This window comes from Myotis myotis, unplaced genomic scaffold (genome assembly GCF_014108235.1).
Source record: "Myotis myotis isolate mMyoMyo1 unplaced genomic scaffold, mMyoMyo1.p scaffold_m19_p_4, whole genome shotgun sequence".
NCBI classification, from domain to species: domain Eukaryota; kingdom Metazoa; phylum Chordata; class Mammalia; order Chiroptera; family Vespertilionidae; genus Myotis; species Myotis myotis.
In genome coordinates this window covers 64420130-64444049 of record NW_023416346.1, presented here as the reverse complement: position 1 = coordinate 64444049, position 23920 = coordinate 64420130, and the positions used below count along the sequence as shown (strand labels likewise).

Here is a 23920-nt window from a genome sequence, read left to right as displayed (position 1 = left end):
TGAGGGAGGGATTTGAGTATGGTTACAAAAGGGCAACATGTGTCCATGGAACTGTTTGGTATTTTGATTTTGGTGATTGGATACATGAATCTACATGTGATCAAATTGCATAGAACTAAATACACACACACAAGTGCAAGTAAAACTAGGGAACTTGTAATCAAACAGGTGGGATTTCTCAATGTCAATATTTTAGTGGTGATATTGTGATGTAGTTTTAAGCAAGATGCTACCATTGTGGGAAACAAGATTTCTCTGCGTTTTTCTTACAACTGCATGTGTATTTATAATAATCTCCAAATAGAAGGTGTAATTAAAAATTTGAGGCAGTGATATGCTTCTTTACAATATTTGTTAAATAACAAGACAAAGTGGCAGCTTATATAGCTAGAGTAAGTCTGAAGAACTGGTGAGCCTACATGATATTTTGAAAAATTGCCACAAATGCGGTATCTGTGATATGATAGGAAATATCTGTGACTCTTATGAGTCACAGTGACTAGGTTTTAGGTACTGTTTATACTACTGTGGTCTGTTGTCTACATTCATAATGGGAAGAGATGCTGAATTTAAGTCAGTAGTTACTGAAAATAAAGATGTTATTTTTCCCCCTTTCAGGTTTACATACTTCCTGAATTGGGGCCCAGGGTTAAGAACCCCTGTGTTACTTTCTATCTGTTTGCATTTCATTATCTGGTATGTCTCAAGGGCCTCTATCAAATAAAAGATAAACATAATGTATAAACTTTCTTTTATCAAGTACTGTGGGTAGTGATAAGGGCAAAAAAAATTGCTAGTAATAACACTTTAAGTTTTAAAAGGCAGGTATGGGTAGATTTTAAGTATGGAACAGAGCACACATTGTGTTTGATATGAAAGAGAAACATATCAGATTGATTGCTTATACAGATTTATTAATTTTGAATATCATTAAATATTTTAATTAGCTTTCACTAGCAAATCACTTAATAGGGATTTAGCTTTTCGTTGTTATCATGTCTGAGAGTATGTAGATCAAGTGCAATTGTTTCACAAGAAGTGAAGTGTAATGTTTTGAAATCAACCTATTTATTAAAATACCATCATCCTTTTATTAATGTTAAAAATAAAGTTTATTGTGTATTTAATTATTTGATGGTATTATTTTCCTCCCATATTTTATAAATTATTTTTTCCACTTTATAAATTAATGTGTTTCATAATAAAAGAAATACCAATAGGGTGACAGAATTTAAATATATGTTTAGAGTTTCTTTGTGTACTTGATATTTCTAACAGTACATGTGCTAAAAGAATAATTTAAATATTCTTTCTGTGATGGTTTTAGAGTCTGTAACTTGGGGATGAAATGCTTAATTTGGTGTTTAATATTTAGATGTTTCGATTCAATAAGGAAACAATAAATGATTTTTAAAATATATTTTTGTTGATTTCAGAGAGGAAGGGAGAGGGAGGGAGAGCTAGAAACATCAGTGGTGAGAGAGAATCATTGATTGGCTGCCTCCTGCACGCTCCACACTGGGATTGAGCCTGCAACCCAGGTAGGTGCCCTTGACTGGAATCGAACCCAGGACCCTTCAGTCTACAGGCCAACGCTCTATCCACTGAGCCAAACTGGCCAAGGCAATAAATGATTTTTTGTAGAAAAATCTTATACTTGAAAACAACCACTTTAGCTAATCATATTTAAATAAATTTAGTCAAATCCTTTTGGGACAAGTGATCTGTATAATCTGAAGAATTATGATACATCTACATTGCTGTAAAATTTTTTCTGTCCTAGAATTTAGGATATGTTCTCTGATTTTGCATATTACTTTCAACTTCTGTTAAGTTCTTAATTAAAGACATTGTGTTCTGCAGTGGGAAACGACACTGCCTGAAGTTATCTCATGATAGTAATTTTCTGTGTAGGTTTCTTTCTTAGAGATCCTGAATTGATAATGTGTGGTGTTTGTGTGCTATATTTTTTAATGCAATTTAAAGAATTTTCACTGCAAATGGCATATATAATAATTTGAAATGTTGAAATATATTTATTTTAAAATACAATTTGTATTTTCTGGATAAATGAATTACGTAACTCTAATAATCTCCCTTTGTAAGATATTTTTATTACATAATTGAAGATAAGCCATTTAACGTTTAGCATTCAGAGTTGGATAGCCCACCAAAAAGCATCCCTAATAGAATAAGTAGGTAGGTAGACTTGGATCAGGTACTTGTTTTGTGTTTCCTTTTCCTACTGGACTCAAGGAACTGATGATGAGGAAAATGGCTTTTTGGTTTCCTACTTATGCTTTTAAAGTTTTAGGAGCCTCTTGAAGAACACTGTGACCTTTGTAGATATCATTCCAAATTTGTTAATCTCAGACATTGCTTTTTCAGAGAACTGCAGTGATAGATATGAAACTCAATTAAAGTAGCCAAATTAACCTGACTTCCATAGGGTTTATAAATCATGGTCAGTAAGAGCAACAATATTACTGTTTTCATGACAATATTGTATTTACTCCTTAAAGATGACACCACTGATAGCAATTTATCTATGTGCATGTTACAGTTGAAAAGATTTGTGTACAATCAATAGTTCCTCCTAGTGTCTGCAGCAAGATACCTTTACAGCTTAGAACTATGTATGAAGTTTGTCCTCAAATTATAAGTGAATATGTATTTATATTAAAGAGTGACAGATCATGCTCAAAGTAAGCCACTTAAAATCACAAGTGGTATCTCCACTGCAAACTTCAAGTGTTCCTTTTTAAATAATGCTTGTCTGGTGTTGACACTAACATTTCATATCAGGGGAGGAGGATGTGATTATTATACAGTCCCGAACTACTTTTTGGTTCTCTATGTAATGTCTTAGAATAATACAAGCACAGTGACACTGACAAGTGTGTCCCGTTCTAATGATTTTCAAATTAAGGAATGGCTTCAAATTAGGAAAGCTTCTTGTTCACCTAGCTTTGGAATAGCATGATGTATGCTAATTGCTAACTTTGTCTGCATTATTTTTTAAAGATCAAATGGGCACAGTGGTAATTTTCATTAATCTCATACAGAGCAGCTAATTAAAATTTCCATTATTATCCATCCATTATCTAGTCGTTTCCTTTGTTCGGTATCAGAGCAGGGTGTTACTAATAAGCCATTCTTGCATTACAGCACTATTAAATATAGTGAGAATTAGTTTAATCTATTGAACTGTTTTTTAGATGATTTCTTTAATATTATGTTACACCATATTGATATGCTGAAGATTCTTTGACATCTTGTAATAGATATTTCAGAATTAAATACTTGTTGCTTTAATTTTTTTCAGTTGTGGGAAAAAGTGACATATAGTAGAAAAAGAAGTAACCCGAGGACCAGGATATTACTGTTTCTTTCTTGTAACCTTCCTAATTATGTGAACTTGGGCAATCACCGTGATTCTCTATTTCTATAATGAGGGTATTAGAATAGCTGATGTTTAAGGGCCAGTCCAGTCTTCATATGTTTTCATAATTATCAAGTATGATTTTATGTTAAAATCCCTAAGTCTTCCTAAACTCGATAAAAGGCATTTGTTCTGCCCTAGCGAGTTTGGCTCAGTGGATAGAGCGTCGGTATGAGGATTGAATGGTCCCAGGTTTGATTCCAGTCAATGGCACATTCCTGGGTTGTGGACTCTATCCCCAGTAGGGGGTGTGCAGGAGGCAGCCAATCAATGATTCTCTCTCATCATTGATGTTTCTATTTCTCTCTCCCTCTCCCTTCCTCTCTGAAATTAATAAAAATATTTTTAAAAAAAGGCATTTGTTCTAAAAGGCTATATAATTTTTTCTTCCTCCATTAGATCGATTGCTTCCACTCCTTATAACTGTAGATTATCCTAAATTACATAATTTAAACTTGTTTCTAAGATGGGGGAAGGGTGAGTCCCAATGTGATGGGCTGGCCAAATTGCTCCATAAATAGTATCTCAGCCTACCCTAGACCATATGAAAGCAGGGAGCTATCATTTTCTGAGCAGCTTACTTTGTAAGACAACACATATGAAATGCCTGTTTCAGGCACTTCATATTCATTGTCTTAATCATCATAACAAATGTGAGGGGGTTAGGTGTTTATTACCCCTATACCATAGATGAGCAAATAGGTTTCTAGAGATTAGTTCAATAGCCTGCTCAAAGATTAGCTGGAAGGTAAGTGAGGGGGCAATGATTCAAACCCAGAAGCAGTTTGAGTGGTCCCCAGGATGCCATCATATGCTGTCTCCATTTATCTGTTCTATACTAGCATCTCTCAATATGTTGTACTGGAATGTCTCATGTAATATTCTGAAGTGAAATTTGGGAGCTTCTGCATGTTGAAACTCATCAGTCATTCACCCATTTGTTTATTCTCCATCCATCCATCCATCCATCCATCCATCCATCCATCCATTATCATTCAAGAACTATGTATTGAGTAATTACTATATGCCAAGCAGTGTTATGGTCTGGAGATGAGGTGGTGAAAAGGTAGGCAAGATTCCTGCCTCATAGAGCTTATGTTTTAATGAGGAAGACACAGTAAACAAAGAAAATGCTAAACAAGATTGACTTATATAAAATTAACACTATAAATGAGGTTTGCAGTGGTGTTGTGATGATAATTGGTGTGTGGAGGGGAGAAGACTGTTGGGCTGAAAATTGAATGATGAGAGCCAGCAATGGAGAGGTCAGGGGTCAAAGTCTACCAGGCCAAAAAAAAAAAACACCCAGTAAATTCTAAGGTCATTCTGCAGGCAGAGCTTTATATAAAAGTCTCCAGGGGATCAGTAGAGCCTGTTATCCATTAATTAAGAAAGAAAGTGTGAGGATCATATGAAAGTGGTGTATGGAAGTAAACTTGCACAATTTTATGCTATAAATGTTTAGTTGCGGAATTCCTTGTGGATTTGTAGCCTTAAGAGCTGGATAAATAAGCTATAGAAATGTGGAAATGATTTCACGATGATGGTTTTACTTACTGTGCTATATATATATTGATTTACTTAATAGACTTTTTGAACATCTGTATATCCTAACAAAGCAAGAAAAATCAGGTCAGTGGCCAACACATAAAATATGGGCACTAAAGTAGGAAATTGTATTCCTTGTTCTGTAATTGTTATGGAAAGATTCAATAACAGCATACTTTTGTTGAGGCTCACCAAATTCAGTCACTGTTAGGTACTTGGCATACATGGACTTCCCAGTCTAGAGAGACAGACACAAATAATGACCTCTGCCCCAACGTCTTAAGTGCTATAGGAGTGATGGCAGCACAGTGCTATAAGGAAATGGAGTTTCCATATATAAAACTTTGTCAGACTTTAATGTTTACTGGAATTTTAAAACATTAAGACATTAGGCATGATTGACAATTTCTATATTAAGAAGGTATTCTCAATAAAAAGCCAATAGTATGAAACCCTAGGGAATCCATTTCTCATTATTAATTTTTTAAAATTCTCTAATGATAGGACTTTTACCAAGTGGGAAACATGTTTCTTTCCTTATTATAGCTTAGATATTTAGCAGAAACTGAGTGTAATGTACTGAGCATAAACTGAGTGTAATTTGTATGAATTTAGAAAATGGGAATCAAGCTAGAGTTTTTATTCAGAGGGATATGCTTGTAATCTAGGAAAAGGGCAGTTATGGCCATGTTTGTCTAGAAAGTAAAACTATTAGTTATTGTTACAGTGAGTGTGTTGATGATGTTTTCTTCCCAGCCTTTCCCCAAACTACTTATATAATAGTTATGGCAAGGTGGTGAAGCTAAAGAGCAATGAAATGATACTGCGTTCTAGAAATAAAATAACACTATGTATATTGGAAATTAAGCTAAAAACTAGTCATGATCAGATAAATGCATTTAATGACTTTTTAAGATTCATCTATAACAGAGTAACAAAGTTAGAAAGAAATAGTTGGGAACTGAATATTTTTGACCAATTTGATTAACTACTGTGCTCATTGGAAACTATTGTTTAACATTTTAATTAAAGTAATGTTTGTTGAGATAAGCTGATACTGATATTTCAATAAACGTGGGTAATGTATAATGTCTTATATTAAATTTCATGCACTGTGTTTTGTGGAATCTATATAAAAGCCTAAGTGATCAAATGACAGAATGACTGGTCAACAAGTCACTATGACTCACACTGACCGCCAGGGGCAGATGCTCAACACAGGAGCTGCCCCCTGGTGGCCAGTGCACTCCCACAGCCAACCTCCCGTGGCCCTATTGGCCCTGATCGCTGGCCAAGCTGAGGGACCTATGCATGAATTTGTGCCCCAACCCTCCAGTAGAATATAAATATCTTAGTAAGGAAAATTAATAAGATGATTGCTAAATGTTCATCCTGTGGGTTAAGGATAAACTACTGTAATATTAATCCTAATGCCTGGATTGTAAATGTAAGGATTCCTGCCGGTGATGCTTTATGCAACTCAAGTCCATATTCTATCCAGGTCATGATCACCAGCAGTGTCATTTTCTTTTAAATGAGGCTGAGGAGAGTGTTGAGATATACACAACATGATTTTACCACATCAATTCTATGACCATGAATTTTTAAGTGCTAGCACTCTGCCACACATTTTAATACAGAAAAATCTAAACATATTCTATGCACTATTTTATTTGAAAACTTTTACAAAAAAACTGTTATTTTTTTTTTTCTTAAATGGTATCTTTTTTCCCCCATAGGGAGGGCTGAAAAACAGCAAACATGAATGCACTCTGTCTTCACAAGAATATGTTCATGAATTACGATCTGGCATTTCAGATGAGAAACTTCTTAACTGCCTAGAATCTCTGAGGGTTTCTTTAACCAGCAATCCTGTCAGGTAGGTGGTTCTTATTTGTTTTGAAATGATTCATACAAGTTGTACTGTATATAATTGTTGGGAATATAACCAGTAACTCATTTGAACCTCGCGATTTTCTGACTAGAAATCTAATGTTAGCTAATAAAACTGCAGTATCTGATTATGAGGTTATAAGCATTTAAATAATGTTATTAATATGATTACTAACAATTTGCAGTTTTAAGAATACATATATACTTAGGTGTTTGATTCCTCTTTGATTATACAAACATGGATCCAGAAGTTAACTTTGTAATTAGATAATGATTACTATATATTTATTTGTAAACCAAATTCAGTATATTGGCTCTATGATATTATTCCTTTTTTAACTTGAGAAGTATATATAATTTTACATTCTACAAGTTTTAAATATACTACTTACACATTTCTGTAATTTGGGATAGGAAAAATACAATTATTTAAACCAATAAAATAAATAAGTTACAAAGTATTAATAAACTCTTCAAAATTGTTAGAAGATTTTTAAACAAGTTTCTTGCTAATGGTATATTCCAGTAACTGATGTTCCTATTTTAACCATAAAAAGCCTTTAATGACATCAAAATTAATGTTTTTATAAGGAAACTAGATTTTCAGTATAATATGGAAATATTTTGGGATCTACTTACACAATTGTTGGACTCTTAAGTTCAGAAATTAATGCATAAGACTATATAGAAATTGTATTTTTATTTTATTCATATTTTTCTTAATATATAATGGGTTAAGATCTTTTTACTTCTCTGACTTAGCCATGGAGCCTTGAAAATAATTTAGAGCAGGGGTCCTCAAACTACGGCCCGCGGGCCACATGCAAATACAAATATTATATTTGTTCCCGTTTTGTTTTTTTACTTCAAAATAAGATATGTGCAGTGTGCGTAGGAATTTGTTCATAGTTTTTTTTTTAAGGTTGCGTTGGTGGTATAGTGGTGAGCATAGCTGCCTTCCATAGTTTTTTTTTAAACTACAGTCCGGCCCTCCAACGGTCTGAGGGACAGTGAACTGGCCCCGTTTAAAAAGTTTGAGGACCCCTGATTTAGAGCTTAGTCATTCTGTTTGGATTTATGTATAAATGGAAGTGTATCATACTACATTTGACCCTTAGACAACATGGGAGGTAGGAGTGCCCACCGCCACTCGAAAATCGGCTTATAACCTATGTTCGCCCTCTGCATCGCTGGAATCCCAGGGCCAGTTGACCGACCCTTATACAATGCAGCTTTGAACTGCGCGGGCATATGTGAGCCTGCGTTGTAATCTATATTTATTTTAATCTATAAGGCATTTGGCAGGAAAACTGGAAAATATGATTCTACAATAAAAATTTAAAAAGAAAAACGGTAGGATGTGACGTACATTTCAATATAATCATTCAAAGTGGCTATCTTGCTATTTCTACCAGAATGCTTCTGGTTTTAATGATTTGAACAGGATGTGAGTTTTTGAGAACAGTAACTAACCGTGGTGGTGATCCCCCACAACCCGCGTCAGCCCTGCCCCCCATTCAACGGCCTGAGCCGCCACTCGGCCCCTCCCCCAACCCCCACTTCCATGTCCTGCCTCCTTCCTCAGGTGACTACAGCGCTCTGCCATAGTGCACGTGTGTGTTCCGAAATTTCCTTTAAATGGTTAACTGACTGACTGAATAAATGATTCTTTAAGAAATGACTATAGAAGAAGTATGCTTCCAGTTTTAATGATTTGAACAAAGGATTGAGTTCTTTCAGAGGTTCTGCGGAGGTTAAGTCATTATGGTGGTGGCTTACCCCCTCGACACCCCCCTCCCGCTGCCCGCTCCCCGTCCCCCGCCCCTCGCCCCTCAGTGCCGCCTCACCGAGTCCTCGTCTCCTCGCGTAATGTACAGCACTCCGCCACAGTGCACGTGTGCATTTTGAAATTTCCTTTGAATGGCTGATTGAGTGAATAAATGACTCTTTAAGAAGTGACTGTGGAAGAAGTTGTGAAATTTAGGCATGAAGGGGTCGGGCGAAAGTAGCAAAAATGCCTTTTTTATGAGAAGGCAGGAAAGGCCTAAAATTATACGCGGGCCTTTTAAAAATATAGCCCAGCAAGCACCAGGCCACTGTGAGGAATGACGGGATCACGCACACAGCTGGCAGGTCCCGACTGGCTGGAGGCAGCGCTGCTCTACTATCTGCCCGCTGATTGGCCCCGTGGGCGACGTGGGGCTACATACTTGCGTGTCGTGTCGTGAGCCACGCATTCGGTGGCAGCTCTCCGTGGAGAGCGGCGCTCGCTTGAGGAACTCGCTGACTTCCTCGCTGACCAGTCCCTCCGACCTCGCTGACTCGAGGCAAGTGCCACTGACCCATCCGCCTGTCCCGTGTGTGCTGTGGTTACGATGAGTAACATGAGTAAGAGTGAATGTGGGAGCCATGGCGGCTTCTTTGCCGCGAGTGGGGCCAGTGGCAGCAATGAGGGGCCCTCGCAGGGTGGCACGGCTCCTTTTCTGAAGGCGCCAAGGTCCAGGGCTCGAATCGAGCCCATTATCCCGTGTTGTGTGAACCAGCTGCTCACTGCTTCTCTGGTCGACGATGTTTTCAAGGTCAGGGGCATAGTGGTTTCTCAGGTCTCTATCGTGGGGATCATCAGGAAGGCGGAGAGAGCGCCAAACTACATTCTCTACAAGATTGATGATATGACCACCAAGCCTATCGACGCCCGCCACTGGCTGGGCAGAAGCAAAGCAAAGCAGGAGCTGGCTCCCTGTCCCGTGGGAGTGTACGCTAAAGTGTTAGGTATCCTGAGAGGTTCTGCGGAGGTGAGGATCCTCGAGGTGTTGCAGATCCGCGTCCTGGAAGACATGAACGAGCTCACCGCACACATTCTGGAAACGGTCAACGCGCACATGATGCTGGCGAAAGGCCAGGAAGAGGCCTATGGGCAGAGCGCGCCCGCCACTCCGCCTGAGGCGGCGCAGGCTCCCGAGCCCCGCGAGGTCCGCCCGCAGGTTATTCAGGCAGATGTGCTGCGTTTGATTCGCGAGTGTCCTCACCAGGAAGGCAAGAGCGTCAGAGAGCTCCAGGCCGACCTTGGCAGCCTGAGCATCAAGGCCATCAAGGATGCCCTCGAATATCTGATGGTCGAGGGCCACATCTACCCCACTGTGGATGGCCAACATTTTAAGTCTGCTGATTAAGGCGGCGAGAAGAACTTTCAGTTTCTGGAGACCGCGGCCTTCGGCTGTGACTGAGTTTGACCTGTTGACTTTTAGGAAGTAGGTTTATTTTTCAACAAAACTCTTAACTGGCATCCCTTTGGAACCTCACTGCTTTTCCAACAGCTTTGAACTTTTCTGTTTTTCTAACTATATTTGAAGCTCAGAGGGAGATCGAGATGGATAAATGGGTTGGACTTTTGTAGGCTTTACCAGCAAGCAGGTGAAAACAGTCGGGTAAATTTGGGGGCGAAGAGGCACAGAAAGAGTTGAAAATTGTTATTTTTTTGTGGGGGAGCTTCTTTTTGAAATGTTTAGGTATTTGGAGAATATAGATGTAGTCACGGAGCCAGCTAAGAGACAAAAAAAAATGTTGTTTTTAGTTACTTATTTTTTGTTTGCATTTAGCTTATTATAGTCATTGTTATCTCTCACTAAATATAGTAGTTGATTAATTGAAATGTGCTAAAGATAGCAGTTAGTGAACTCAAATGCTCAATTCAAGTGTTTGTTGAATGATTTACTTTTATAACCATGGTTTATTTTCTGTTTAAACTGCAGGGTCATCTTTGAATGCTGTTTTTCTAAGTGACTGTTTAATGGATGTTTCAAATAAGATGTAGTGAAATTTGGATTAAATTACAGTATGTTGTAGTTTTATGGTACATGGGTGCCTGATTTTCTTATGTTTGATGTTCTAAAGTATTATTTTAGACTTAACTGCTCAGTTTTATATATAACAAGGTTTTATTCTTATAGGTTAGGTTAGGCAAACAAAGAATATGTAATTCTAGGTATATTAAGCTTAGTAAGTTTAACCAAAATTTTGTTTGAATGTTTTATTAAAATACTTTTGTAAAACATTTATTGTGTGATTTTTTTTCTAAATACACTTGAATAAACCTTTTGCTTTGTCTTTAAGGAATAATAATTTTACTTATCCAGAATAATTTTTCTTTTCTCTGTATAATACCAATAACATATAACTTGTTTTAATAATACATTTTAGTATAGGTTATATAACTGTGTGGGACTTTTAAAAAACAGAATGAAGTAAACCTTCAATTACACACTAAAGATGGTATCTTCCAAGTTACTAATTTTATTACATTAGAAAAAAATTAAAAGTACATATAGTTATTCTGACAGGTAGAAGAAGAAAGCATCATTTGTCTTAATTAGATTACAAAAAGAAGGTGCAAAAACAGAAAATCTCTTAAATGCACCATTGTCAGTAATGCATACTATCAGGAAAACTATCTGAATATGGTCTCTCATTGTCGGCCTTTACAAAGCATCACCAATTCTTACTTAAGCATTTTGGGGCACAAACTTCATCTTTTTTCCCCTCAAAAGCAGAGAAATCAGAAATGGCACGCTTTTGAAAAAAACACCAATGGTTAGCATACTATAAACTTGCTTTTATACTCTGTTGATAAAGGTTGCCTGTGTTGGGGAAAATCATACTGGGAGAGAGGCAATGAGGGGCATATTTCTTCCTCAGAATCTGAGTGCAGAAAGAAATATTCTAGGAGACATAATGTTCTTTTGTGATACTGCTTATAAAAATGCTGGAACCTGGAGATTAAAATCTGGTATTTTAATGACTGTATAGTCACTCTCAAAATGATCCAAGTTTATTCAATTGGCCACTGGATAGGTAGCCACTTTTTCCCTTACTTTAGAAATATATCTCTGGAACTAGGAAAACGGCATATGACAAAGGCTTTTTGGGGCTAGCCTTTGTCCTGGGAATTTACGTTGCGATATGTACACCTGAATTTAAGGCCCAGGATCACCCCCTCTGCCTCCCCATCCTCTGAGGGGAACTGTCCATCTGTGTTCCTGAGGATCTTACTGAGGTTTGTTAATTATCCCAGACCTCCCCGCCTCCCCCCCCCTTATTCTTTTGAATGGAAGCATGTACCTTAGTGAGATTCTGCTGTAGGTACGGGACTGCAGTGGAGAAATAATAAGTAGAGCTAACTATAATATGAGCTGAAATCAAGAAACATTTTTAGGCAGAATGTAATTGCTAGATTATCTTATACAGGCACATGTGGTGCATACTAGGGATACAAGAATGTACACTTTTTTTTTTCAGTTTTATTTAGATGGTGAATAACTTGGTCTATGCTCCCCTTCCTCTCCAGTCCTGTTCTGTATGTGAGCCAAACTGTTGAGGATAAGATACAAATGCTGGGGAAATACTACCAACTATTTTGGGGCAGGAACATTTAAGCCTAAGGAATCTGAAGATCTTAATTGGTGATTATAGTTTATTGGGGTTGTTTTTCTGTGGCTCATAGGCATATGAAATATATGCATTTATTTTTTATTCTAAATTAACTGAATTTGAAAATGTTTTCAAGTCAAAGCTGATATTAGTGTTGTCATAAGTGTTTAGTAGTTTATTACCTGTTAAATTTAGATTTTGAGTATAATCTGAGAAATATAAATTTTGTATATTTTAAAAATTTCAGTCTACATTTTATGATGAATCAAAAAAGGTAACCACCAAAAATTGTTTATATTCATTAAACCTTCAGTGAGCACCTACTATATGCTTTCATTTTAATAAGCTTAAATTAAAGTGACATATAAAGTCATTAAAATAAAAATAATTGGATAATATCAAAACAATTAGCGTTTTAACATTTATATAGTACTTATATGCTAGGCACTGTTTTAAGAGTATGAGTGTGTATGTGTGTGTGTGTGTATGTGTATGTGTCCATTTGTCCATTTACTCCTCCCTCTAATGCCTAAATTTATATTTCCAGCTCAAACCTCTCTTAAAATTAAAACTCTGTCTTCAAATGCCTTCCTGGATATTCTATAGACATCCTTAAAAACATTTAAAAAATAATAATGAACAGTATATAGCATTTACTATCCCCCAGGAAATGTTCTAAGAACTTGAAATATACACATCCAACCAGGTTATCTTTATTATTAGTATTAGTATTGTTCTCATTTTATAAATGAGAAAATTGAGGTTCAGAAATGTTGGTTAATTTTCTCCATTGCAATATTGCTTGGCTAGTAAGCATCAGAGCTAAGATTGCAACTCAGTGTGTCTCCAGAGCCTGGGCCCTTAACCACTTTTTTATATTGCCTCACAATAAGGAAAATCTTTCAAAATACCCTCCTTTTATTGTCACATACTAAATATTTTAACATTATTTCTTTCATTAAAATTTACCTAACTTCAGTTAAAAAACGGCCCCGATGAAATCTTTTAGCAAAAAAGTATGAAGAATGTTAAGTCAGCTGTGAACTCACCTACCAGTTTAATAAACAAAATTTTCATTATATAGAGAACATAGCCATATAACTCAGGTTAATTTTAATGATACTAGAATGCCTCTTGAGCTTGAATTTTCACTGAATAAAAAATCACCTGAAAGTCTCTATGTTTTATAAACCAGTGCATTTATTTTGTGAAGTGTAATAACGTAAGAATATATATTGCATTGAAAAGTCTCTTTTCCTGATGACCTCATAGTTCTGAAGAGGAGAAATTTGGGACTTATTTGCCCTGTCCATTAGGGACAACACCTGTAGTAATTCAAATGCCATCCATATTATATTTATTTCAAGTTATTACTGTATGATAAATTAAGAAAACATTGATTTGCTATTATTCTATTAAGAGTTAAGTTTCTTGGCAATATGTAGAATTGGAGTAGTTCAGTGAATTATGTGGGGTTTTTTTTACATAGCAGAGTGATATCCCATGAAGGAGTAACAAAAGAAATTATTATTTTCTACAGCTTACATTCTAGTAAGAGAAGTCAGATACATTTTTAAAAAATATACATAAAATATCAGGTTGTGATCTCTGCCTTCCTTTTGAGGTTCTGTAGTCTGTTGCATGCTTTTATGTCTCGATCTATTTCTAGGTGAGATTCTTAATGGGGTGACTCTAGTCCCCATTTGGTTCTGCTTGGGCAAACTTTCATGCCAAGTCACCTCAGTCTCCATACCATCTCTGATTGAGTCAGATTTGCCTTTGTTAAGGGAGAGGGTGGCAGGGTGATGTGGTCCAGAATTTGTCCACCTTGGACTGTTTCTGTAGAAAGTGACTTTGGGGAGTGTTCCGATAAGGAAGAGATATGAGCATGTCAGTCACTGGCCAGCACAGTAACTTTAATAAGATAAGAAGGAAAGTTATTGTATGGAGACATCCTGAAGGTCACGGGATATTTTATTCATCCTGAAGGTCGGGTAAATTTTATTCAGCATTTAGCTGAATATGCAGGTTGAATAATTCCTTGTGGCGTTACAAGTTGAGTGAATGAGAAAAAGTAATACGTAGAGGCACTGCTACTATGAAGTGCCTACAGTGTTCCTGTGTGTGCATGTGTCAGTGTTGGAAAGAGGAAAAAAACCCAAAACGAAACAAGGAGCACCAGTGTCCCTATTTTTCCTTTCCGTGTTGTGAGAATTCTTACTAAAATCTAGTAACCGCCGAAACCGGTTTGGCTCGGTGGATAGAGCGTCGGCCTGCGGACTGAAAGGTCCCAGGTTCGATTCCGGTCAAGGGCATGTACCTGGGTTGCGGGCACATCCCCAGTAGGAGATGTGCAGGAGGCAGCTGATCGATGTTTCTCTCTCATCGATGTTTCTAACTCTCTATCTCTCTCCCTTCCTCTCTGTAAAAAAATCAGTAAAATATATTTAAAAAAAAATCTAGTAACCAACTCCAAGCAGTTGTGTCTCCTTGGATTTTTATCTACCATTAGACTCTGGTCTAAAATCTTTCTTTCTGATAAGGGGATAGTCTCCTCAACCTACCCCTCAAAGAACCCCCCAAAATGATGGTGGTATGATTTGTTTCTACATCACATGGTTAATTAAGTTCTGGAAGTGCATTTTCCCTTCTTGGGGACTCTCAGTGAACATTAATAGCATTGTTGTTTTGAAGCTTTTAAAAGTCCTGCAGGAAAGAAACTTGTTTAATTTTATCAACCCAGTTTGCAAGTTAAAAACAAAACAAAACACTTGGCTCTGCCCCATGGCGAGCGGTCCGCAGTCCTCCGATTCAAGCTGGCAGAGCCAGACCGCACCCCCCCCCCCCCCCCCCGCCCCCGTCCCGACCCCTTTGTCTGGGCACCGCGTGGCCTGGAACCTCGGGCTCTCGGGGCAGGGGACACGCCTGTGGCGCGGCTCCCAGAGGAAGGAGGGGCGGTTGCGCCCGGACCTGCTTGCCCATGAGCTAGGACCGATGCCCCCGCAGCAGGGGGACCCTGCGTTCCATGGCCTCTGTGAGGCGCCGCCATTGCCTCCGCGCCAGGAGCTGGGGGGGGCAGGGGTGCGCGGGCAGCGCTGAGGGCCGCGGCATCAAGTGCGTGCTGGTCGGCGTGGCGCGGTGGGCAAGACCAGCCTGGTGGTGAGCTACACGACCAACGGGTACCCTACCGAGTGCATCCCCACCGCCTTCGACACCTTCTGGGCTGTGGTGTCTGTGGATGGGCGGCCCGTGAGACCACAGCTCTGTGACGGCGGGACAGGACGAGTTCGACAGGCGGCGGCCTCTGTGCTACACCAACGCGGACATCTTCCTGCTGTGCTTCTGCGTGGTCAGCCCTTCCTCCTTCCAGAACGTCACCGAGAAGTGGGTGCCCGAGAGCCAGCGCCACTGCCCCAAAGCCCCCATCATCCTCTTGGGCACGCAGTCGGACCTCCGGGAAGACGTCAAAGTCCCCCTCGAGCTGAACCAGTGCAAGGAGGAGCCGGTGCCCGAGGAGGCGGCCAAGCTGTGCGCCGAGGAGATCAAGGCCGCCTCCTAGGAGTGCTCGGCCTTGACTCAAGAACCTCAAAGAGGTCTGTGACGCGGCCATCGTGGCCGGCATCCAGTACTCGGACACGCAGCAGCAGCCAAAGAAACCCAAGAGCAGGCCTCCTGGCAAAATGAGGACCCTCTCCAAGTCCTGGTGCAAGAAGTGCTGCTGCTTCGTATGATGCTGGCGAGACCCTCGGAAGGACTTGAGATGAAATCGGTATTAGAAGCTCTGTTGGCTGCAAGGACTCCTTGGGCAGTGTGCCGCCGGCATCGGGAGCCGTGTGCCTACCCTAGGAGGCCTTCTCCCTCCCTGTACCCCTCCTGCCTTTCATTTTCCTCTTGCTCGTCTGAGCTTAGGGACGAGACTCGCCTGCAGCGTATTTTGGGAGTAACTTAAGCATTTTTTCATGCCTTTGGAAATGTAGAGCTCTAGCCCTTTGTGTTGATTTCTATCTAATATTAAAAAGACACCTCAGGGGAAAAAAACCCACTTCATTCCTTAGAAATGGTTTTAACCATATATTCTATAAACCACGCCTTCTTTTTCCATCAGATTTAAACCCACCAACAGCTCTACGATTTCGTTATCTAACCACCTCCTACTTTAAAATCTCCTTCACAGAAACCAAAATACAAGTAATCAAATCAACACAGCAAACAACTAAATGGTCTTCCTACTGTACAGAAACAAGCAAATAAGAGCAATGAAACAACAGCAACAAAATGAAACAACAACAAAAAAATCAGAAAAGGAGGGAACAAGTGTAAGAATACATGCGAGAATGAGAATAGTTTGTATAACAAGAAGGAAATTACACAGAAAACAAAGAAAAGAAAAATGGTTTTTAAAAGGTTAAATCACCTTGAATGCATAGTGTGTTATACTAGTATAACAGTAAATAATCCTTGCAAGTCAACAGAATTCATTTAATATTATTTTTTTAGTTTCCTAGTACTTCCATACAGTTACCAAAAACTGGGTAACTTAAAAACAAGAAATTTATTTTCTTACAGTTCTTTTAGTGTCTAGAAGTCTTATATGAAGGTTTTTCCTTCCTAAGGCTCTAGGGCAGTGATTCTCAACCTGTGAGTCACGACCCCTTTGGGGGTCGAATGACCCTTTCACAGGGGTTGCCTAAGACCATCGGAAAACACATATATAATTAAATATTGTTTTTGTGATTAATAACTATGCTTTAATTATGTTCAATTTGTAACAATGAAATTGGGGGTCACCACAACATGAGGAACTGTATTAAAGGGTTGTGGCATTAGGAAGGTTGAGAACCACTGCTCTAGGGGAAGAATCTTTCCTTGCTTCTTCCAGCTTTTGGCATTCCTTGGCTCATGGCAGTGTAACTAAACCTGTCTCACTTGTCATATCTCTTGTTCTATGTGTGTGTATCTTTTGCGGTGTCCAGCATAAGAATACTCTAATTGGATTTAGGGCCCACCCGTAATGCAATATGATGTTTTTTCACCCTTAATCACATCGGCAAATGCCCTATTTCCAAATAAGGTGTTATTCTGAGTTCTACATAGATAGTATTCAGTAACAACAACACTATAATCATGCAAAGGGAAATATCCTTAAAACCTTTGAAATAACAGAATTAAGCTAAATTCTGTCTAGGTAAAAACATTAGCTAGTTCAGGATATCCAAAAAAGTGGAACTAGGTACAACTTCTAGATCTCTTTTTATGTATAACTCTTCTTAATGAAATTAAATTTTGTTGGCCTCATACCCTTTATAAAGAAAAATTTTCTGTAGTACTAAATTCTGAGAGACAGCATGTTAGCACATAATCATATTAGAATGCCAGTTGTGAGATCTGATTTCTAGTCCTAGAGGCCTCGGTCTCTGTGACCTTAGTGCAGTCAGCCAGTTCCCTTTGGGCGGCAGTTTCACCACACGTACATGAGATTGGAGCCTTCTAGCTCTAAACTTTTATGTTTTATGTTGTTTGCTTAGGTCCACTTTATTACGTTTGCTATTGGAGCTACACTAATGTTTAGAAATGATTTTGAAGAATGAGAAAAACTTTCCTCCATAAGACTGAAAGATTTCTTAGCATTCCATTATTTTCTTGCCTTTATAAATATTTTATTTAACCAATGACACACACAGGTATTTATAATTTTCTTTAAAATATCAAAGATGCTGAAACCGGTTTGGCTCAGTGGATAGAGCGTCGGCTTGTGGACTGAAAGGTCCCAGGTTCGATTCCGGTCAAGGGCATGTACCTGGGTTGTGGGCACATCCCCAGTAGGAGATGTGCAGGAGGCAGCTGATCAATGTTTCTCTCTCATTGATGTTTCTAACTCTCTATCTCTCTCCCTTCCTCTCTGTAAAAAATCAATAAATATATTTTAAAAAACATAAAATATCAAAGAAATCATCATCCAGATGTGTTACATAGCTATTTTTCAAACTTGGTGCTTGTTAGAATCCGGGCATTTGCCCTCCCATGACTGGTTTCCTTCCCTACTATGGTTTTGACTGGCTTATTTTTGTTCAGGCCCTATTAAAATAATAAATAAATGTAAATACACAAACACACACTAATAGCTTTACTAAACATTCTCAAAGCACAGTCATTTCAGAATATTCAATGGAGTCATGAATTTTAAATTCATATGGTATTTAATCACTCAGATGATAAAGGCTCTAAGAAAGGCATTTAATTATATTATTTTATGCTAAAGGAAAATATTTTAAAATTGCTTTTATAAACCATTAACTGGCTATATCCCAAGTCACTCCCTTACTATAGGGGGAGTGCATTTTCCCTTCTTGGCGGGGAGGGACCGCGGGGGGGGGGGGGGGGGCAGGGGTGCTCTGGGCAGCGCCTAGGGCCAAGGGCCGCGGCATCAAGTGCCTGGTGGTCGGTGAAAGCGCGGTGGGCAAGACCAGCCTGGTGGTGAGCTACAGGACCAACGGGTACCCTACTGAGTGCATCCCCACCGCCTTCGACACCTTCTGGGCTGTGGTGTCTGTGGATGGGCGGCCCGTGAGACTATATCCCAAATCACTCCCTTACTATAGGGGGAGTGCATTTTCCCTTCTTGGGGACCCACAGTGAACATTAATAGCATTGTTGTTGTTTTGAAGCTTTTAAAAGTCCTGCAGGAAAGAAACTTGTTTAATTTTATCAACCCAGTTTGCAAGTTAAAAAACAACAACACTCAGGCCCTGCCCCATGGCGAGCGGTCCGCAGTCCTCTGATCAAACGGGCAGAGCCGGACCCCCCCCGCCCCCCCCCTCCGCCCCCGTCCGGTCCGCGCCAGCTTTTTGTCTGGGCGCCGCATGGCCTGGAACCTCGAGCTCTCAGGGCAGGGGACGCCCCTGTGGCGCGGCTCCCAGAGGATGGAGGGGCGGCATTTATTTTGTATTCTATATATTTACCTGTAACTGCTTATGCTTTATAATAGTTTCATGCATGTATGTCTGTTCTCTCATTTAGATTTTACACTCCTCTGGGGAAGGGGTATTCTTGCACTCATATTGTTTCATGATGTCAGGTATGGTGCAATTCGTATACAATAATGTGTGATTTGATGTGGATATTGGCCCACCATTAATAACAACCTCTTCTACTCCAGCAGTGAGAATGAATTTGCATTAATCAGGCATTATTTTGTGGCCCTGCATTTTTAGATGTAATCAGAGAAAACATGAAGCTAACTTCTCCCACATAGGAATGTAATTTGTTGGTTTGATTTGAACCATTGTCATAAGCTACAGACAACACAGCATGCTTTACATAGTGTTCTTTTTAACTGTTGCATGATGAATTAATGAAATTGAATGTTTACACTCTATTTAACACCCTAAAAATCCATGAATTTTGACTATAAAATAAATCTCAATCTGCTATCACAAAATGTGTTAGACTCTGCACATACCATGGTCCGTGTGTTTTAGAATGAGAATCGTGTTATTTATAGACTTTTGTTCATATTCCTTTACTAAAGTTTATGAAGGGAAACAGTGCCTGCTGAGAAATGACCAATGAGTTTGGAAAATTTTATTCCCAGCCAACCCATTACAGGATGTATAAGGACTTGGCAGTACATTTTATGAAGATCCAAAGAAATGTGTAGCAATAAATCATTGTGACTAAACTTTCTCAACACATGACAAAAACAACAAATACTGGTTTGTAGAATAGTATCAGAGAGTTGTGATTGTGTAGAATTCTTTGCAGAGTTGTTGCTGAAATTGCCTTACAGCTTGAGGGGTATTTTACTCCACTAGGAATTTTTTTCTTTTTTGCTTGGAATCTTAGTGATTGATCTGCCAAACTCATGGCATAGGGTGTATGTTCACTTACTCTGCTGATAGTTTCCTCAGCCAATGATTTTAAGCCGGTGAAAACAGATAAAATATCTTTTAGAGTTTATATGTGTGTCATTATTTGCATTACCTCTAGACCATTTGTTTTCATTGATATTTTCTGACTTTAGATTTTGTGTGTGTATTAATAAATGTGCATTTTAATATAAGCATCATAATGAAAATAGCTGACTCTTGACAGTAATACAATTTAGGAATAGAAAGCACTTTCTGAATTATGGTTGCTAATAACCATTTAAACAGCTTGTATTAAACTTATTAAAAACTTGGCAAAGGAGCCAACACTACTTAGAAAGTTAATATCAAGGTAGTTGCAGATCGATACTCTTAGAACATTTTTCATTGGTCTACCTATGGAAAACGGAAAAATGAGGACAATTTTTTTATGATGCAGAAATGTGAGAAAGACTGAAAATTGTGAGCACATCTCATAAAATAGTATTACTAAAGCAGGAATGTTTAATATTGGTTTTTAAATTTGTTTGCTTTAACTTTTAAATGCATAAATCATTATACAAGATCCTGGTACATTTTTACATAGAATAAAAAACAATAAATTTAGTGCAGTTATATTAAATTTTATGCTTTCTTTTAAAATCTTGGTCAATAATTTGAATTAACAGCAATCATATCCATGTTCATTTAGCTAAGGTACCATATATATTGACATTGAATTTTTAATTATATAATTTTAGCTTCAGAACACAACTTTAAGGCACATCCAATATTCTCATAGTAGAAGCAAACTACTAATTAAATGGATTCCTTAATAGAATGCTAATTTCTTGCATTTGAAAACATTTAATATACATTTTATTACATTTTCCTTATAGTCCTAATTTGTCTTGGGAAGAAAATGTTTATCAGTATGTGGCATTTGAAATATTATTTTTATAATATACTAGAGGCCCAGTGCATGAATTTGTGGGATCCCTCAGGGTGGCCTGCGGAGATTGTGCCCCAGCTTGTGCCCCCAGCCTCGCAGCCCCGCAGCCCTGTAGCCCCGCAGCCCTGTAGCCCCGCCTAGCACCCTGCCTTGGCCTGGTGCTGCCCCCTCACCTGCTCCACCATCCTGCCTGTGGGATGATCGGTTGGGGCCGGGACTCCTGCCCGGCTCCCTCAGTGCCTGAGAGCTGGGTGGTGGCTCCACCCTCTCCCCCCAACCCCTCCACTGCTGGTTTCTGTCTGCGGGGTGATCAGGCCCCTGTTTGCACCCGCCTTGGTCTGACACCACCTGCTCACCTGCTCCACCATTGTGCCTGCGGTCCCCCTCTTGTCGGGGCCCATTGGGGCCAGCAGCACCTCCACTGCCGCTGGTTGCCAGCGCCACATTGCCAATGTCTGCCATGTTTCGCGCCGCCCCCTGGTGGTCAGCGCATGTCATAGCGAGCGGTCGAACTCCAGGTCTCACATTCGAATGACTGCCCTAGGGGACAATTTGCATATTAGGCTTTTATTATATAGGATTTTATTTGATTTCAGAGAGGAAGGGATAGGGAGAAATAGAAACATCAATGATGAGAGAGAGAGTCATTGATTGGCTGCCTCCTGCAATCCCCCCACCAGGGATCAAGTCCACAATCTGGGCATATGCCCTGACTGGAAATCAAACTGTAACCTCCTGGTTCAAGGGTCAATGCTCAACCACTGTGCGACACTGGCCGGGCTGAAATATTATTTTTTATTTATTAATTTAACTAAAAGTCTTGGACACATACTAGAGTTTTACATACTTCTCTTATTATTATGGGGCAGTTACTAAAAGCACTTGGAGCTTGCAATAAGAGATGCAGGCATCCCATTACCATGAAGATGAGGGTCAAAATACAACTCCAAGTCAACAAGGAGGGAAGGTGGTACTTTTCAAAAAGCCTAGGACAATGCTAGGTAATGATTTGAGTATAAAATAGTTACAATTTTCCAGGTAGCCAAGGGGAGAAAAATGCAGAGTATTGGGAAACACAGCTGTCATCTGATGAATGGCAGTGCCTCTGTTTTTCAGGAAGAACATTCTTTCTAATTCTGAGCTCAGGTTATTTTGTGGTCTATAAATGAGGCATATTGCAGAAAACAGTACAATGGGTTTTTGATAGTTTTCCATACAGTACAGAAGATTTCTATGCATGATAATTTCATACATAGGGCCTTGAGTTAAAAAACAACAACAACCAAGGTCGTGATGTTTCTGTAAAGACCCTGAGTAATAGTGCTGGTATGCAGCTTCCAGTATTCCAATCCGCTACCAGGAGGTGCTTGAGAAATGTCCCTGAAGCTCTCCCCCTGGAATATCTATAATCCTCAGGTGGACTTTTGATAGGAGCTGGATAGCTGACAATTCACAATTAAGATGCCAGCTAGCACCTGGAGTGTAGGTACATGGGGTGACTGTGTGGTCAATTGAAAGATCCATGTGCACTAAGATAACAGTGTTTGCTCTATGACCCCAGCTGTTCAACTGGTGTTAGATAATGGGCAGCTAATTTGGGGAGATTTCCCACCTGGGCAGCAAAGCTATAGGTGTACAGCCTCTCACATCAGGCAGTTTAAACCTGAAAGTCTTCTGTTGAGATGGAATCCATGAAGGCAGAATATAGAAGGCATTATAACCTTATAGTGTAACTTGAAAAACAAAATCAGCTTCAAGTGAGATGCTTAGTGGTCTGCCATATGAACATGAATCTTAAGCCTTCATATACCCAGAATCAACCCACTCCTTTTTGTAAGGTCTGCTCTGCAGCATACAGTGTTACTGAAAATATGCAGATTGAAACCAATTCTGTGTATTTCGGAGGATACTGCCTGAGTAGAGTTATGTTCTGGATGTTTTATGGGGCAAGGCTATGGTACCAATACCACCCTTGATAACAGCTTTTAAAAGAGTTTTCTGGAAATAATTTCTTAAATTGGTGCATTCAGCATTCATCAAAAAATATTGAAGACCAAGTGCTAAAATGGATTTTTAAGCAGATTTTTTAAACATTTGGGTATCCTAAATTTTCATGTGAATTAGTATTTGTCAAAGAATAAGAATACCCTGAAATGGACCCAGCACTAAAACTATATGAAGCATTAATGAATTTTTTTAATATAGAAAATGCTTAAGAATTTTGTAGTGTCATTGAGGTCAGCACTATAAGAATCAATTAAAATGGGAAAATAACTTTATAATGTAAGTGGTATGGGACATCTACTTGCAGGTTTTCTCTGGCCTCATGACATATTTTGTACCGCAAAGAAAAACATTCCTGTCAGTTTATTTACTCATCATTTTCTCCCAGGAATAGAATGCAGTGTGTGCTGTGCCAAGTTGTTATTACATAAGATTTTTGTCAATTCTGGTTATTGTTTTTTTTTGTTGTTGATATAAATTACAATGATGTATTTACATGTTGAAATCATGTGTCTTAACTTGCTGATGACACTAGTCTTATGCAAGCATTCACCTTAATCCATTTTTCAACTCTTTCAAATAATTTTGGAAAATTGGAGTAATAAAAGCTCATAACAGACAGGTATAGAGCAATTAATTTTGAGGACTAAGAACAAATTATATACGTATATTTATTTTTCAAATATGTGTCTGGAGATTTCTGAAACTATTAATATGAGGAATTCTAGATAAATATGAATTATCAAATAGTCCTGGGGAGATGTAAGCAACATGCCGGATACATACTCTGGAGCTATATGTAACATGATA

General features: G+C 38.8%; 2 protein-coding genes and 1 pseudogene across 10 annotated transcripts in view; all 3 read left to right on the top strand.

Annotated features, from left to right (window-relative positions):
• The window catches only part of DIAPH2 (diaphanous related formin 2), a 939982-nt gene that overhangs the window by 192582 nt on the left and 723480 nt on the right, over nucleotides 1-23920 (top strand). For all 9 annotated transcript variants that reach the window (XM_036305330.1, XM_036305327.1, XM_036305331.1 and 6 more), the window contains one exon: nucleotides 6730-6869. In XM_036305330.1, coding sequence (XP_036161223.1) covers nucleotides 6730-6869 — 140 coding nt within the window. The remainder of the gene's footprint in view (nucleotides 1-6729; nucleotides 6870-23920) is intronic.
• Nucleotides 8981-10937, top strand: RPA4 (replication protein A4). The gene has a single exon (XM_036305336.1). It carries the CDS (start codon nucleotides 9259-9261, stop codon nucleotides 10054-10056), a length of 798 nt encoding a protein of 265 aa, XP_036161229.1. The 5' UTR covers nucleotides 8981-9258; the 3' UTR covers nucleotides 10057-10937.
• Nucleotides 15305-16043, top strand: LOC118654108 (annotated as a pseudogene).